Source organism: Silene latifolia, chromosome 10, assembly GCF_048544455.1.
Source record: "Silene latifolia isolate original U9 population chromosome 10, ASM4854445v1, whole genome shotgun sequence".
Classification (NCBI taxonomy): domain Eukaryota; kingdom Viridiplantae; phylum Streptophyta; class Magnoliopsida; order Caryophyllales; family Caryophyllaceae; genus Silene; species Silene latifolia.
In genome coordinates, this window is record NC_133535.1 from 594842 (window position 1) to 610328 (window position 15487).

The 15487-nt window shown below is 40.8% G+C and overlaps 2 protein-coding genes across 2 annotated transcripts; both read left to right on the forward strand.

Annotated features, from left to right (window-relative positions):
- The first annotated feature begins 7270 nt into the window (after window positions 1–7270).
- Window positions 7271–10376, forward strand: LOC141604587 (GDSL esterase/lipase EXL3-like). Its single transcript, XM_074423006.1, has 5 exons — window positions 7271–7789; window positions 8268–8398; window positions 8533–8769; window positions 8881–9139; window positions 9650–10376. Exons 1-5 carry the CDS (start codon window positions 7501–7503, stop codon window positions 9838–9840), a joined length of 1107 nt encoding a protein of 368 aa, XP_074279107.1. The 5' UTR covers window positions 7271–7500; the 3' UTR covers window positions 9841–10376.
- A 2051-nt stretch (window positions 10377–12427) lies between these two features.
- LOC141606944 (uncharacterized) lies at window positions 12428–13189 on the forward strand. Its single transcript, XM_074426326.1, has one exon. The coding sequence runs from the start codon at window positions 12428–12430 to the stop codon at window positions 13187–13189; it is 762 nt and encodes a 253-aa protein (XP_074282427.1).
- Window positions 13190–15487: the final 2298 nt, after the last annotated feature.

The window sequence follows — 15487 nt, forward strand, 5'->3', positions numbered from 1 at the left end:
GGGTCCCGGAACAAAATTCTCCGGAAATCACATAGAAAGTTACTCGGGTCAGATAAAGCGGCCACGCAAAGTTTGAGCACCAACGGAAGACATTTGGGGGTGCCGGTGTGCCACAAACCAGCATTCGCCGAAACTCGGATTATCGTGAAGTGTTAAAGCTCGTTATTTGAGGCTGAAATCGAACACGTTGATTCCTGAAATCAAACAGGTTGATTCCTGAAATGAGCTCGGACGCGTGATTGAAAAACAGGGAGAAAAAGAAACAGGGTCCGGTACGACCTTCCGAACGGCTGAAATTGAAGTGTATAATACACGGTTTTTCGGGATTCCGGAGTCCCGGAACAAAATTCTCCGGAAATTACATAGAAAGTTTCCCGGGTCAGATAAAGCGGCCATGCAAAGTTTGAGCACCAACGGAAGACATTTGGGGGTGCCGGTGTGCCAAACCAAAGATTCGCCGAAACTCGGATTATCGTGAAGTGTTAAAGCTTGTTATTTGAGGCTGAAATCGAACACGTTGATTCCTGAAATCGAACAGGTTGATTCCTGAAATGAGCTCGGACGCGTGATTGAAAAACAGGGAGAAAAAGAAACAGGGTCCGGTACGACCTTCCGAACGGCTGAAATTGAAGTGTACAATACACGGTTTTTCGGGATTCCGGGGTCCCGGAACAAAATTCTCCGGAAATCACAAAGAAAGTTTATTGGGTCAGATAAAGCGGCCACGCAAAGTTTGAGTACCAACGGAAGACATTTGGGGGTGCCGGTGTGCCACAAACCAGCATTCGCCGAAACTCGGATTATCATGAAAAATGTGTTAAAGCTCGTTAGTTTAGGCTGAAATCGAACAGGTTGATTCCTGAAATCGAACAGGTTGATTCCTGAAATCGAACAGGTTGGTTCCTGAAATGAGCTTGGACACGTAATTGAAAAACAGGGAGAAAAAGAAACAGGGTCCGGTACGACCTTCCGAACGGCTGAAATTGAAGTGTATAATACACGGTTTTTCGGGATTCCGGGGTCCCGGAACAAAATTCTCCGGAAATCACATAGAAAGTTCCTCGGGTCAGATAAAGCGGCCATGCAAAGTTTGAGTACCAACGGAAGACATTTGGGGGTGCCGGTGTGCCACAAACCAGCATTCGCCGAAACTCGGATTATCGTGAAAAATGTGTTAAAGCTCGTTATTTGAGGCTGAAATCGAACAGGTTGATTCCTGAAATCGACCAGGTTGATTCCTGAAATCAAACAGGTTGATTCCTGAAATAAGTTCGGACGCGTAATTGAAAAACAGGGAGAAAAAGAAACAGGGTCCGGTACGACCTTCCGAACGGCTGAAATTGAAGTCTATAATACACGGTTTTTCAGGATTCCGGGGTCCCGGAACAAAATTCTCCGAAAATCACATAGAAAGTTCCTCGGGTCAGATAAAGCGGCCACGCAAAGTTGAGCACCAACGGAAGACATTTGGGGGTGCCGGTGTCCCACAAACCAGCATTCGCCGAAACTCGGATTATCGTGAAAAATGTGTTAAAGCTTGTTATTTGAGGCTGAAATCGAATAGGTTGATTCCTGAAATGAGCTCGGACGCGTGACTGAAAAACATGGAGAAAAAGAAACAGGATCCGTTACGACCTTCCGAACGGCTGAAATTGAAGTGTATAATACACGGTTTTTCGAGATTCCGGGGTCCCGGAACAAAATTCTCCAGAAATCACATAGAAAGTTCCTCGGGTCAGATAAAGCGGCCACGCATGGTTTGAGCAACAACGGAAAACATTTGGGGGTGCCGGTGTGCCACAAACCAGCATTCGCCGAAACTCGGATTATCGTGAAAAATGTGTTAAAGCTCGTTATTTGACGCTAATATCGAACAGGTTAATTCCTGAAATGAGCTCGGACGCATGATTGAAAAACAGGGAGAAAAAGAAACATGGTCCGGTACGACCTTCCGAACGGCTGAAATTGAAGTTTATAATACACGGTTTTTCGGGATTCCGGGGTCCCGGAACAAAATTCTCCGGAAATCACATAGAAAGTTCCTCGGGTCAGATAAAGCTGCCACGCAAAGTTTGAGCACCAATGGAAGACATTTGGGGGTGCCGGTGTGCCACAAACCAGCATTCTCTGAAACTCGGATTATCGTGAAAAATGTATTAAAGCTCGATATTTGAGGCTGAACTCGAACAGGTTGATTCCTGAAATCGAACGGTTGATTCCTGAAATGAGCTCGGACGCGTGATTGAAAAACAGGGTGAAAAAGAAGCAGGGTCCGGTACGACCTTCCGAACGGCTGATATTGAAGTGTATAATACACGGTTTTTCGGGATTCCGGGGTCCCGAAACAAATTTCTCCGGAAATCACATAGAAAGTTCCTCGGGTCAGATAAAGCGACCATGCAAAGTTTGAGCACCAACGGAAGACATTTGGGGGTGCCGGTGTGCCACAAACCAGCATTCGCCGAAACTCGGATTATCGTGAAAAATGTGTTAAAGCTCGTTATTTGAGGCTGAAATCGAACAGGTTGATTCCTGAAATGAGCTCGGACGCGTGATTGAACAAGGAGAAAAAGAAACAGGGTCCGGTACGACCTTCCGAACGGCTGAAATTGAAGTGTACAATACACGGTTTTTCGGGATTCCGGAGTCCCGGAACAAAATTCCCCGGAAATCACATAGAAAGTTTATCGGGTCAGATAAAGCGGCCACGCAAAGTTTGAGTACCAACGGAAGACATTTGGGGGTGCCGGTGTGCCACAAACCAGCATTCGCCGAAACTCGGATTATCGTGAAAAATGTGTTAAAGCTCGTTATTTCAGGCTGAAATCGAACAGGTTGATTCCTGAAATCGAACAGGTTGATTCCTGAAATCGAACAGGTTGGTTCCCGAAATGAGTTCGAACGCGTAATTGAAAAACAGGGAGAAAAAGAAACAGGGTCCGGTACGACCTTCCGAACGGCTAAAATTTAAGTGTATAATACACGGTTTTTCGGGATTCCGGGGTGCCGGAACAAAATTCTCCGGAAATCACATAGAAAGTTTCTCGGGTCAGATAAAAAGGCCACGCAAAGTTTGAGCACCAACGCAAGACATTTGGGGGTGCCGGTGTGCCACAAACCAGCATTCGCCGAAACTCGGATTATCGTGAAAAATGTGTTAAAGCTCGTTATTTGAGGCTGAAATCGAACAGGTTAATTCCTGAAATCGAACAGGTTGATTCCTGAAATGAGCTCGGACGCGTGATTGAACAGGGAGAAAAAGAAACAGGGTCCGGTACGACCTTCCGAACGGCTGAAATTGAAGTGTATAATACACGGTTTTTCGGGATTCCGGGGTCCCGGAACAAAATTCTCCGGAAATCACATAGAAAGTTCCTCGGGTCAGATAAAGCGGCCACGCAAAGTTTGAGTACCAACGGAAGACATTTGGGGGTGCCGGTGTGCCACAAACCAGCATTCGCCGAAAGTCGGATTATCGTGAAAAATGTGTTAAAGCTCGTTATTTGAGGCTGGAATCGAACAGGTTGATTCCTGAAATCGAACAGGTTGATTCCTGAAATCGAACAGGTTGATTCCTGAAATGAGTTCGGACGCGTAATTGAAAAACAGGGAGAAAAAAAAACAGGGTCCGGTACGACCTTCCGAACGGCTGAAATTGAAGTGTATAATACACGGTTTTTCGGGATTCCGGGGTCCCGGAACAAAATTCTCCGGAAATCACATAGAAAGTTCCTCGGGTAAGATAAAACGGCCACGCAAAGTTGAGCACCAACGGAAGACATTTGGGGGTGCCGGTGTGCCACAAACCAACATTCGCCGAAACTCGGATTATCGTGAAAAATGTGTTAAAACTCGTTATTTAACGCTGAAATCGAACAGGTTGATTCCTGAAATCGAACAAGTTGATTCATGAAATGAGCTTGGACGCGTGATTGAAAAACAGGGAGAAAAAGAAACAGGATCCGTTACGACCTTCCGAACGGCTGAAATTGAAGTGTATAATACACGGTTTTTCGGGATTCCGGGGTCCCGGAACAAAATTGTCCGGAAATCCCATAGAAAATTCCTCGGGTCAGATAAAGCGACCACGCATAGTTTGAACAACAACGGAAGACATTTGGGGGTGCCGGTGTGCCACAAACCAGCATTCGCCGAAACTCGGATTATCGTGAAATATGTGTTAAAGCTCGTTATTTGAGGCTGAAATCGAAAAGGTTGATTCCTGAAATGAGCTCGGACGCGTGATTGAAAAACAGGGATAAAAAGAAATAGGGTCCGGTACGACCTTCCGAACGGCTGAAATTGAAGTGTATAATACACGGTTTTTCGGATTCCGGGGTCCCGGAACTAAATTCTCCGGAAGTCATATAGAAAGTTCCTCGGGTCAGATAAAGCGGTCACGCAAAGTTTGAGCATCAACGGAAGACATTTGGGGGTGCCGGTGTGCCACAAACCAGCATTCGCCGAAACTCGGAATATCGTGAAAAATGTGTTAAAGCTCGTTATTTGAGGCTGAAATCGAACAGGTTGATTCCTGAAATCGAACAGGTTGATTTCTGAAATGAGCTCGGACGCGTGATTTAAAAACAGGGAGAAAAAGAAACAGGGTCCGGTACGACTTTCCGAACGGCTGAAATTGAAGTGTATAAAGTTCAATTTAAGTCGTTTGAGAGGCCATCCGGGATTGTGTTTATTTTTCTCCCGCTTTTTTTACCACGCGTCTAAGGTAAGGTCAGGAGTTACCCTATTCAATTTTAGCATCCAATAACAAGTACTAAACCAATTTCAGCGAGTATCCGATTTAAGTTTGAGACTCGTTCAACACACACCGGAAACCTCAAATGGTCGTTATTACTCCTCAAATTTTGTGAGGCTGCTTTATCTTACTCGAGAAATCATTCTTGTGATTTACGGAAAATTTTGTTAGGGGAATTTAAAATCCCGAAAAACGTGTATTATACACTTTAACTTGAGTCGTTCGATATGCCGTCTCGGCTCGTGTTTATGTTGCTCTCGCTTTTACTACCATGTGTCTAGGATCGCTTCAAGAGTTATCCTATTCAATTTCAGCACAAAATAACAAGTATTAAACCAATTTTAACGAGTATCCGATTTAAGTTTGAGACTGGTTTAACGCACGCCGGCAGCCTCAAATTTTCGGTGTTGCTCCTCAAATTTTGTGACGTTGCTTTATCTGACACGAGAAATCATAGATGTGATTTAAGGACATTTTATTTCCTAGACCTTAGAATCCCGAAAACGTGTATTATAATTTATACACTTCAATTTAAGCCGTTTGAGAGTCCGTTCCGGGTCGTGTTTATTTTTCTCCCGCTTTTTCTATCACGTGTCGAATTAAGGTCGTTTCAGGAGGTGCCCTATTTAATTTTAGCACTAAATAACAAGTATTAAACCACTTTCATCGAGTATCCGATTTAAGTTTGAGACTGGTTTAACGCACACCGGAAGCCTCAAATTTCCGCTGTTGCACTTCAAATTTTGTGAGGCTGCTTTATCTTACCCAAGAAATCATTCTTGTGATTTACGGACATTTTTTTCCGGGGCCTTAGAATTTTGAAAAACGTGCATTATACACTTCAATTTGAGACTTCGAGAGGCCATCCGGGGTCGTGTTTATTTTTCTCCCGCTTCTTCTAACACGTGTCGAGGGTCGTTTCAGGAGTTACCTTATTCAATTGCAGCACCAAATAACAAGTAGTAAACCAATTTCAGCGAGTATCCGATTTAAGTTTGAGACTTGGTTTAACGCACACCGACAGCCCAAATGGCCGCTATTGCTCCTCAAATTTTGTGAGGCTGTTTTATCTGACCCGACAAATCATAGGTGTGATTTACGGACATTTTTTTCCGGGACCTTAGAATCCCGAAAAACGTGTATCATACACTTAAATTTAAGCCATTCGAAAGGCTGTCCCGGGTCGTGTTTATTTTCTCCCACTTTTTCTACCACGTGTCTAACACTATATATTTTTCATAATTAAAACAAGGGATGACGTTAGGGCCCCACCGGGTGGTACCGAAACTCGGCGCCACCTTAATTAATAAAAGGAAAAATATGTAAATAAATAAGATCAATTTCTAACTTTTGCGCCTAACTTGATGGGTAGCATTGTAAATTTATAACTTAACCTAATCATATCAAATTAAGATAAGATTTAATAATTTCATAATGCATCTGAGAGACTGGGATAGTATTTCCTGCTAATTGATTTCTGCAGAAGTACAATCAATTCAACAAAATTCATCCATGGACAAAAAGTTATCCGTAAATAATATTCATTGAATCAATTGGGTAACCAAAGTAGTAATGCAATTGCTAGGTATTTAATGTATATTAAATCTTTCAGTATGTTGAAGTTTTAATTAGTTGATCATCGTCATGTTTTCCAGAAATGCGTTATATATGCTTCAATGATTCATTGTTTCGTGATCGTAGATGCATATACACAATTTATTTCTGATTTTGTTTTAATTCATTAATTATGATATTTTGAGTTACTAAACTACCCTTTATTATTAGTCAGTTTGAAATTCAAATTTTGGAAGGGAGAAACTCAAAAACTTGAGCAATTTACTATTTTATCTCGGGTGGTGCTCAATTTGAGTATTACCCGGTGATGCTATCTCATTTTCCTAAAACAAATTATATGACAAACTTTCATTTTGATAACCATGATATTTTGCTCTTATTTTATAAAAATATTTATCATGATTATATCTTTGTATAATCGTATCAAATATTTTCTTTGATTTGCCAAATATTTTTATATGTAATCTCCGAGTTCTGTTATTGAAACAATCGAAAGAAAAAACGATAACTTAACATTTATATATAGGCTCGAGTTGAGCTCAAACTCGACTCGAGCTCCGGTTAAAGCTCAGGAGCATGATAATAAACCCAATTTTTTCAAACTTGGGTCAGCTCAAACTCGAGTTTTGTTTCATGAGTACAAACCGAGCAAGGTCAAGCTCGAACGCGTCTGGTTATCAATTATTATCACCCCTACTACTCCAAGCCATGAGAAGATTGGTCGTTGTTACCAATGATATGTTGGCCTAAATTTAAGATGGAGGTGGTGACTATAAAAAGTGAAGCATGGACAAACCACAAAAGTAGAATTTATCCCAATTTTAGGTAGGGTCACAGTTTTTTTAGGTGTTTGGTAATCAAACTATATTTATGGCCTAACAATTCAATGTTTACGAAAAGAGAATATATATATATATAGCTAAACAAATTAGTAATATACACTTAAATAAATAGGTTTTATACAATTAAATAGTACTACTCCATAATATCTTAAAATGTATTTCCTATAAAAATAATTTTTTGTTCTCTAAAATCCTTTTATTTTATTAGTATAAATTTTATGTATGTATACAATCTGGTATTAGTGAATAACACAAAAAGTTTAGTTACATTGATAAGTGTTAAAAGTTAAAAGGAATTAATCTTTAGTGTGAGAGTTTGTAGGCACCATGCAATATTCTAGCTATTTGTTAGAATGGTTAGGTTTGTGGTTGTCTATATTCCTGCTCTTCAACATCGTCAACCCTATTCCTATTGCAGCAACAAACACAATCAAGCTCCCTCCGAACGTGACGGTGCCGGCGATTTTTGGGTTCGGAGATTCCATAATAGATCCTGGAAACAATAACAACCTTAACACAATATTAAAGTCTAATTTCCCACCTTATGGCAAAGATTTCATGGGTGGAATTCCTACTGGCCGATTTAGCAACGGAAGGATCCCCACTGACTTTATAGGTACATACGTTTATCCACGCACGTAGTGTATATTATTGAAGGGCTTTCCCCCTTTTGAAATTATGTCATTTTATTTTATATATAGATTTTTTAATTTTGCATGAGAAAAGATGATGCGGAGCACTTAAGTTTAACACAGATAAGGTTATAATTAACCTAAAATACATTCTTACTACTACAAAACACTAATACGTGGAATTATGTAGGTATCTACTAAATAGTAAATACACACTAATTAAAGCTAAGTTGACAAAGTCAAATTAAATTAGTCATACAAGGCTTTGTCATAATTTGCATGATAATGGTTGTATCCGTGAGCGTTGTAGCTACAATCTACTACGTAGAGCAAAGGTAATACTAGTACTCCGTAGTAATTACTGTGGTGAAAGCATTACAGCTTTGGACGATAAGTCGATAATTTATTAATTATAATGGTTGTTCATTAACAAAGTAAATATTTGATGTATGTACCTGACAGCGGAAATGTTATCAATAAAACAAAGTGTGGGAGCATATCTTGACCCAAGTATAAGCCCACAAGATCTCCTTACAGGTGTTAGTTTCGCTTCTGGAGGTTCTGGTTACGACCCTTTGACAAGTACCATTACGGTATGTACATATATACACCTAATAACAATGCTCCCATATTGTTTTTAATTTCACACGATTAAGATCCGCCACTGAGTAGAACCATTTTGGTTTAATCTTATTTGATGACACTTGATTGGTGATATATAATGCAGTCAGTACTATCACTATCGGAGCAACTAGAATATTTGAAGGAGTACAAAGCGAGAGTGAGAGAAATGGTGGGAGAAGAGAGGACGGAATACATAATGAAGAACAGTATATTCCTAGTAGTGGCCGGAAGTGATGATATTGTCGTCAGCTACTTTGATACCCGGACTCGTAGGATGAATATGTATGATGTTGATGGTTACGCCTCTTTCTTAGCCAACTCCTCCTCTTCTTTTGTCCAGGTTACATATAATATATACTCTCTTCTTTTTTTAACGACATTGAAAACGTTTTGAGGTAAACAAAGGTTGGATATATAAGATTAAAAATATGATATGGAATTGAACGTACAGGATCTATATGAAGTAGGGGCGCGACGAATAGGAGTATTCGGTGCACCACCAATAGGATGCGTGCCATCACAAAGAACACTAGCTGGAGGGATTTTTAGGAATTGTGCCGAGAATTACAACAATGTAGCACAGGTCTTCAATTCCAAGCTGGCTATCAAACTTGATTCACTTTCTAACAGTTATTATTATGATGCCAAACTCGTCTACATTGATATCTACTCCCCGTTGCTTGACTTGATCCAACATCCTCTTAACTACGGTACGTAATCGATCTCGACTTCTATTTCTAAATGTTCGGGAGTCGGGACGCACACTTACGTACTTACGTGTTTGTATTGGCCATATTATATATATATATATATATATATATATATATATATATATATATATATATATATATATATATATATATATATATATATATATATATATATATATATATGCACGTAATAGTAAAAATCAGAGGAAAACCTTATAAAACTGTAGTATTAATTAAATGAATACAAAATTGATCCACGAACTAAACTCACAATAATCTTTAGAGTCAATATGAGAGCGTTTTTCTCCTACACTTTAATCAAACGTATGATTTCCTTAAAGAAACATAAAAAAAGTGATGTCAGTCGAGTTCTCAAGTCGGGTTTGGAAATAAATTCATTTGCTTATTCTCTTTACTTTATTTTCGCTTTTAAGTGTTCTATGTATGTGTTGTTTTACATTCAATTAATGAAGTTGCTCTTTAATTTTTTCTTTGTTTTGAACTATGCAGGGTTTGAACAAGTGACGCGAGGATGTTGTGGTACAGGGTTAATTGAAGTTGCAGAATCATGCAACAAGTTTGATACAGTTTGCTCTGACGACACCAAGTACTTGTTTTGGGATAGCTATCACCCAACTGAAAGAGGCTATGAACTACTTAGTACTACGTTTCTTAATAAATATATCAACGGTTTTTTCTAAATTGATTTATTAGTACTCGTATTAGTCAATTTACTAAACCATCAATATATTAATTGTTCTTTTTTTAAAAATATCTCTACTTTTCGAAATTAATAATTGAGTCAAATACTCTAGTATAATTCCTATTATCTTTTATAGTATTCAAAATAATAAGTATATAAAAAAAAAAGCAAACACATCTTCGTCCAATTATTGGGATTGCGTTATGACGCATGAATAACAAGAAGAACATCTTCCAGTGTCCCAATACTGGTGTTTCAAAAGCATATATAGAGCTCATTAACATGTTCTGATCCTGGGTTATCTGCAATAGTGCAATATTGGGTAAATGCATGTTATGTGCAACTATTACGTAAAGCACCTATGTATGTAGGGTATCTATTTATGATTAAGGGAATGGAATCATGGATTGTATAGTAGTACTTGTAATTGTAAAAGCCCTTGTCCACAACATCGTGCTTCACAACGTTGGGTCGATTATTTTGTAGTAATGATCAAAAAGATAATTTCCAAAGATTACTAAATTATCATTATCATACTGTATAATCTTGGTAGTTAATAATTGCAATCCTAATTTTTCTAATTTATAACTAATCAAGGAAAATTATGTTACGTAACCAAGTTAAACTAACTTGGAAGAAATCTCCATGATTTAAGCAACATTTATTTTGTTTCTATTTCTATTAAATTAGTTACTAAACAAGTTAATGATCAAAAAGATAATTTTCAAAGATTACTAAATTATTTTGTAGTAATGATCAAAAAGATAATTTCCAAAGATTACTAATTATCATTATCACTATATTGTTTTACATAATTAAAACAAGTTATGACCAACTTTCATTTTGGCAGCCATGATATTTTATTATTTTGCTCTTATTTTATAAAAATATTTATCATGATTATATCTTTGTATAATCGTATCAAATATTTTTATTGATTTGCCAAATATTTTTATATGTAATCTCCGAGTTCTGTATCTGAAACAATCGAAAGAAAAAACGATAACTTAACAATTATATATAGGCTCGGGTAAGTTTCAATGAGTACCGAAAATAGTTCCCTCTAGGGTTTCCTTGGGAGGGTCTGGCCCCTAGGGTTTTGCCTAGGTTTGCTCCTGATTGACTGGCCTTCAATCATCTTTTTTCATCTTTCAAGGCTTTTTCTTTGCTTTTTTCGATCTTTACAGCATGGAAATGCAAACTCTACAAAATAACCTAAACATTAGCAGTCTTTTTGGGGAAGATGAAGAGGAGGGTGGCGAAGAACGAGAGGCGACTCTTGACTGGGTGGGAGAGACGGACAGTGGTGGAGAGAGGCACGAGCTTTGTGTCGTGGGGAGGTTGTGGACTGAACGAAACGTAAATCAGAAAGCCCTAATCGACACAATGATTAGGGCCTGGAAGACGAAGGAGGACGTTACGGGAGAAGTGCTCGATAAACAAAAGAAATTGGTGGTTTTCAAATTTACTGGTGAGGAGGACAAGAAGCGTGTGCTAGAGGAGCAGCCATGGCATTTCGAGAGGCATGTATTGCTATTAGCAGACCTTCTGGAGGATGCGATCCCAACTGAGGTACCTTTATTTTTCTCTCCCATCTGGGTGCGTGTCTATAATTTACCAATTGTTGGTCGTCTAAATGTGGAAAATGCAATCAACATTGGAAATACGGTGGGCACGTTTGTTGACGTCGATAATTCTGTTAATCCGGAGATCAATAGATCGATGCATATTAGGGTTATAATCGATGTTCGTAAACCGCTGCTGGACAAGATTAATCTCAGGGGGAGAGGGGGAAAGGTGTGGACAGTTAGATTAAGCTATGAAGGGCTACCTCTGTTCTGCTATGTGTGTGGAAGGTTGGGTCATGGGGAGAAGGATTGCGGGGAGAGAAAAGGGCCGATTGGGGAGGATAGGAAGTATGGGGATTGGCTAAAAGCATCGCCATGGCGTGTGGCAAGAAGGCCTGGTGGGGGTGCGGGAGGGAGTGGTAGTTGTGCTAAGAAGTTGTCTTTTGATGTGGAAGAAGCTACTAGAGGAGAGGAAGAGGAAGTAGACAGGATCGTGGAGATGTTACAGGGTATAAGGATTAGAAATGAAGAGAATATCCAGAGGAGATGTAGAGGCCAGGAGGAGGTACCAATGAGGAGGACGGAACCGAGGTGCATGAACTCAAAGAATCTGGGGGGCAGCAATGATATGGAGTTGAAACGGGTTGAGAGGAGGGTAGGGGGTACTGATAGTCGTGTTGTGGCGAGGAAATATATTAAAATCCGGAGGGAGAAGGTTGAGAGGAAGAAAGATGTGTTAGGGAGTGATGATAGGGGCCCTGGTGTAGGGTGTAAGAGAGGTGGCGAGGGGGTTATATGGAACGAGGCTAAGCATGAGGAGGACATGGCTAGGAAGAAATGGTGTAGCAGAGAGTGTGACGTTGATACTATATCGAAAGTAGCGGTGACTGGCGAAGACCAGCACCGCGAACAGCAATGAAAATATTAAGTTGGAACTGTCAAGGGTTGGGCAATCCCTTAACGGTAAGTACCCTCAGCGATTGGTGCTGGAGTGAGTGCCCAAACATCGTCTTCGTGATGGAGACAATGATTAGGGATAGGGAGTTGGCTAAGATTAGGAGCAAGTGTGGTTATAGTTCAGGTTTGTGCTTAAGTAGTAGAGGACGATCAGGAGGGCTTGGTTTTTGGTGGAAAAATATTGATGCGGAGTTAATTTCCTATGATAAGAATCATGTAATGGTAGAGGTGAAGAATGCGAGTGGTGAACCGGAGTGGAGAGCTGTTGGGATTTATGGGTGGCCAGACGCGGAGAGCAAGCATCTAACATGGAGAATGATTCGCAGCCTAAGGCGATCATCGACGATCCCTATTATTCTTTTTGGAGATTTCAATGAGATCATAAGCCTTAATGAGAAGGAGGGGGGAAAAGATAGAAGGGAAGCGCAGATGGACGCGTTTAGGGAAGCTCTCGATGACTGTGCTCTGTTGGATTTAGGCTATAGGGGAAGTATCTTTACGTGGAAACGAGGAAACTCGCCTGAAACCCTTATTCGAGAAAGGTTGGACAGGGCTGTTGCGACTATGGAATGGAGGGAGATGTATCCTTCGGCCACGACTTTTGTTTACCCGCTATATGCCTCTGATCATGCTGCCATTCTTATTAAAGAGGAAGGAAATCAGGGGGAGGTAGGAAGTAGACAGAGGAGCTTTAAATTCGAGCCACTGTGGCTTTCGGATGCCGAGTGCGGGCACGTGGTAAAGCAGGCATGGGAAGATGGGCAAGGGCATGATGTTGAAGATAGAGTTAAATCTTGTGCTACTAAGCTACAGGGAGGATGAGTTGATGAGATGGCAATGTCGGCCACCCTCGGCGGATATGTTAGCAAATTGTCAGAGATTAGTACAAGAAATTGAGGTGTTACGGAAGCAACTAGAGACGTATTGGTATACACGATCTAGGCGACTAGAGCTTCGGGACGGGGATAAGAATACGTCATATTTTCATCATAAGGCCACACAACGTAGGCGACGGAATAAAATTGAGGGGCTGGAAGATGACGAGGGGCGATGGAAAACGGGGGCTGAGGAGGTTAATGGCATTATTACCGAGTACTTTTCTCAACTTTTTGCTACGAGCAATCCAGTCGGGTTCTCTGAAATTCTGAGTTGGGTACCGAGGAGTGTTACCAGAGAGATGGCGGAAGTTCTGGACAGACAGCTTAATGATGAGGAAATAAAAGAAGCTTTATTCCGGATGCATCCTAATAAAGCACCAGGACCGGATGGGATGAGCGCATTGTTCTACCAAAAATTTTGGGATGTCGTGGGAGTGGATGTGTGTGGTTTTGTTAAAGACTGGTGGCGTGGTAGTAGGGGCTTGGAGAGTATTAATTCGACAACGGTGGTACTCATCCCAAAATGCAACAGTCCGAGGAAAATTACCGAATATAGGCCGATTAGCTTGTGTAATGTGTTATACAAAATCATATCAAAAACGCTAGCTAATCGACTGAAAGGATTTCTTAATGGGCTCATTTCTGAAAACCAAAGTGCTTTTACACCCGGGAGATTAATTACGGATAATGCTTTAATCGCCTTTGAGACATTCCATGCCATGAAAAGAGGAGGGGAAGGACGGATGGGTAACGTTGCTTTGAAACTGGATATGAGCAAGGCGTATGATAGAGTGGAGTGGAGCTTCTTAGAGGCGGCCATGGGTCGAATGGGCTTCTCTAATGCGTGGAGTCAGCGGATTATGGAATGTGTGTCTACGGTGTCTCATTATTTTCTCGTCAACGGGCAGCCTACGGAGTATGTGGTCCCGAGTCGTGGCCTTAGACAAGGCGATCCTATTTTACCATATTTTTTCTTGTTATGCGCGGATGTCTTCTCTTTTATGCTTAGGAAGGCGGTTGAGGATAGCACCCTTCATGGAGTCCGAGTGTGTCGAGGGGCACCAAGAGTGTCTCATCTCTTTTTTGCGGATGATTGTATTCTTTTTGCGAGGGCTAATATTAGGGAATGCTCCAAAATAGCTGAAATTATCAGCAAATATGAGGGAGCTTCGGGGCAAAAAATTAATTATGACAAGTCCGAAATTGTTTTTAGCAAAAAGGTAACAATTAATAGCAGGGAAACCATTCGGAGCATGCTTGGAGTTCGGGAAGTTGACCGGTATGAGAAGTATCTTTGACTACCCACCATTATTGGTAAATCCAAGAAGGCTATTTTCGCAGGAATTAAAGAGAGGATATGGAAGAAGCTGCAAGGATGGAAGGAGCGGTTATTGTCGAAGCCCGGGAAAGAAATTGTTATTAAAGCGGTGGCTCAAGCCATACCCACCTATATGATGAGTTTGTTCGCGGTTCCGGAGAGTATAATTGACGAGGTGCATGGTATTATGGCCCGATTCTGGTGGGGGTCAACGGAGACAGAAAGAAAGATGCATTGGTGGTCGTGGAATAAGTTATGTCAGCCAAAGAATTATGGGGGTATGGGATTTCGAGACCTGAGAGTGTTTAATCAAGCACTTCTTGCGAAGCAAGTGTGGAGGCTGTTGTCGAAACCTGACTCGCTTGTTGGCCTGGTTTTCAAGGCAAAATATTTCCCGCATAGTTCAGTCCTAGAAGCGAGACGGGGATATGACCCTAGCTACATATGGAGAAGCCTATAGAATTCGAAATCTATGCTCTTAGATGGTTTGAGATGGAGGGTGGGCAATGGTCAGGATATTAATGTTTGGGATTGTGCGTGGTTACCAGGAGAAAATTCGAGCCGTGTCCCGCACCCTAATCTTGAAGCTGACCCTTCGCTTAAAGTTGCAGACTTTATCGATCCCCATAATGCGTCGTGGTTGGAGGGTAGGATTCAAGCTACGTTTAATCATGAAGATGCCAAGCTCATTCTTAGTATCCCTCTTAGCCAGAGATTGCCCAAAGACCTCCTATACTGGGAGATTGCCCAAAGACCTCCTATACTGGTGGGCCAACAAGAATGGGATATTTTCTGTACGATCATGCTATTGGCTGGGGATGCGTATTCAACCGCCAGTTGCTGAGTTGGGTATTAATCAAGAAGCGGCTGTAGTGTGGAGGCAGGTATGGAATGTGGGTATCCCACCAAAACTTTCTCATTTCC

Bases quoted from the DNA above. Each gene is read 5' to 3' on its own strand.
- LOC141604587 (XM_074423006.1), top strand. From the start codon at position 7,501: ATGCAATATTCTAGCTATTTGTTAGAATGGTTAGGTTTGTGGTTGTCT. The intron at 7,790-8,267 runs GTACATACGTTT...TGTACCTGACAG, and splicing joins GATCCCCACTGACTTTATAG to CGGAAATGTTATCAATAAAA. The intron at 8,399-8,532 runs GTATGTACATAT...TATATAATGCAG, and splicing joins CTTTGACAAGTACCATTACG to TCAGTACTATCACTATCGGA.
- LOC141606944 (XM_074426326.1), top strand. From the start codon at position 12,428: ATGGAGACAATGATTAGGGATAGGGAGTTGGCTAAGATTAGGAGCAAG.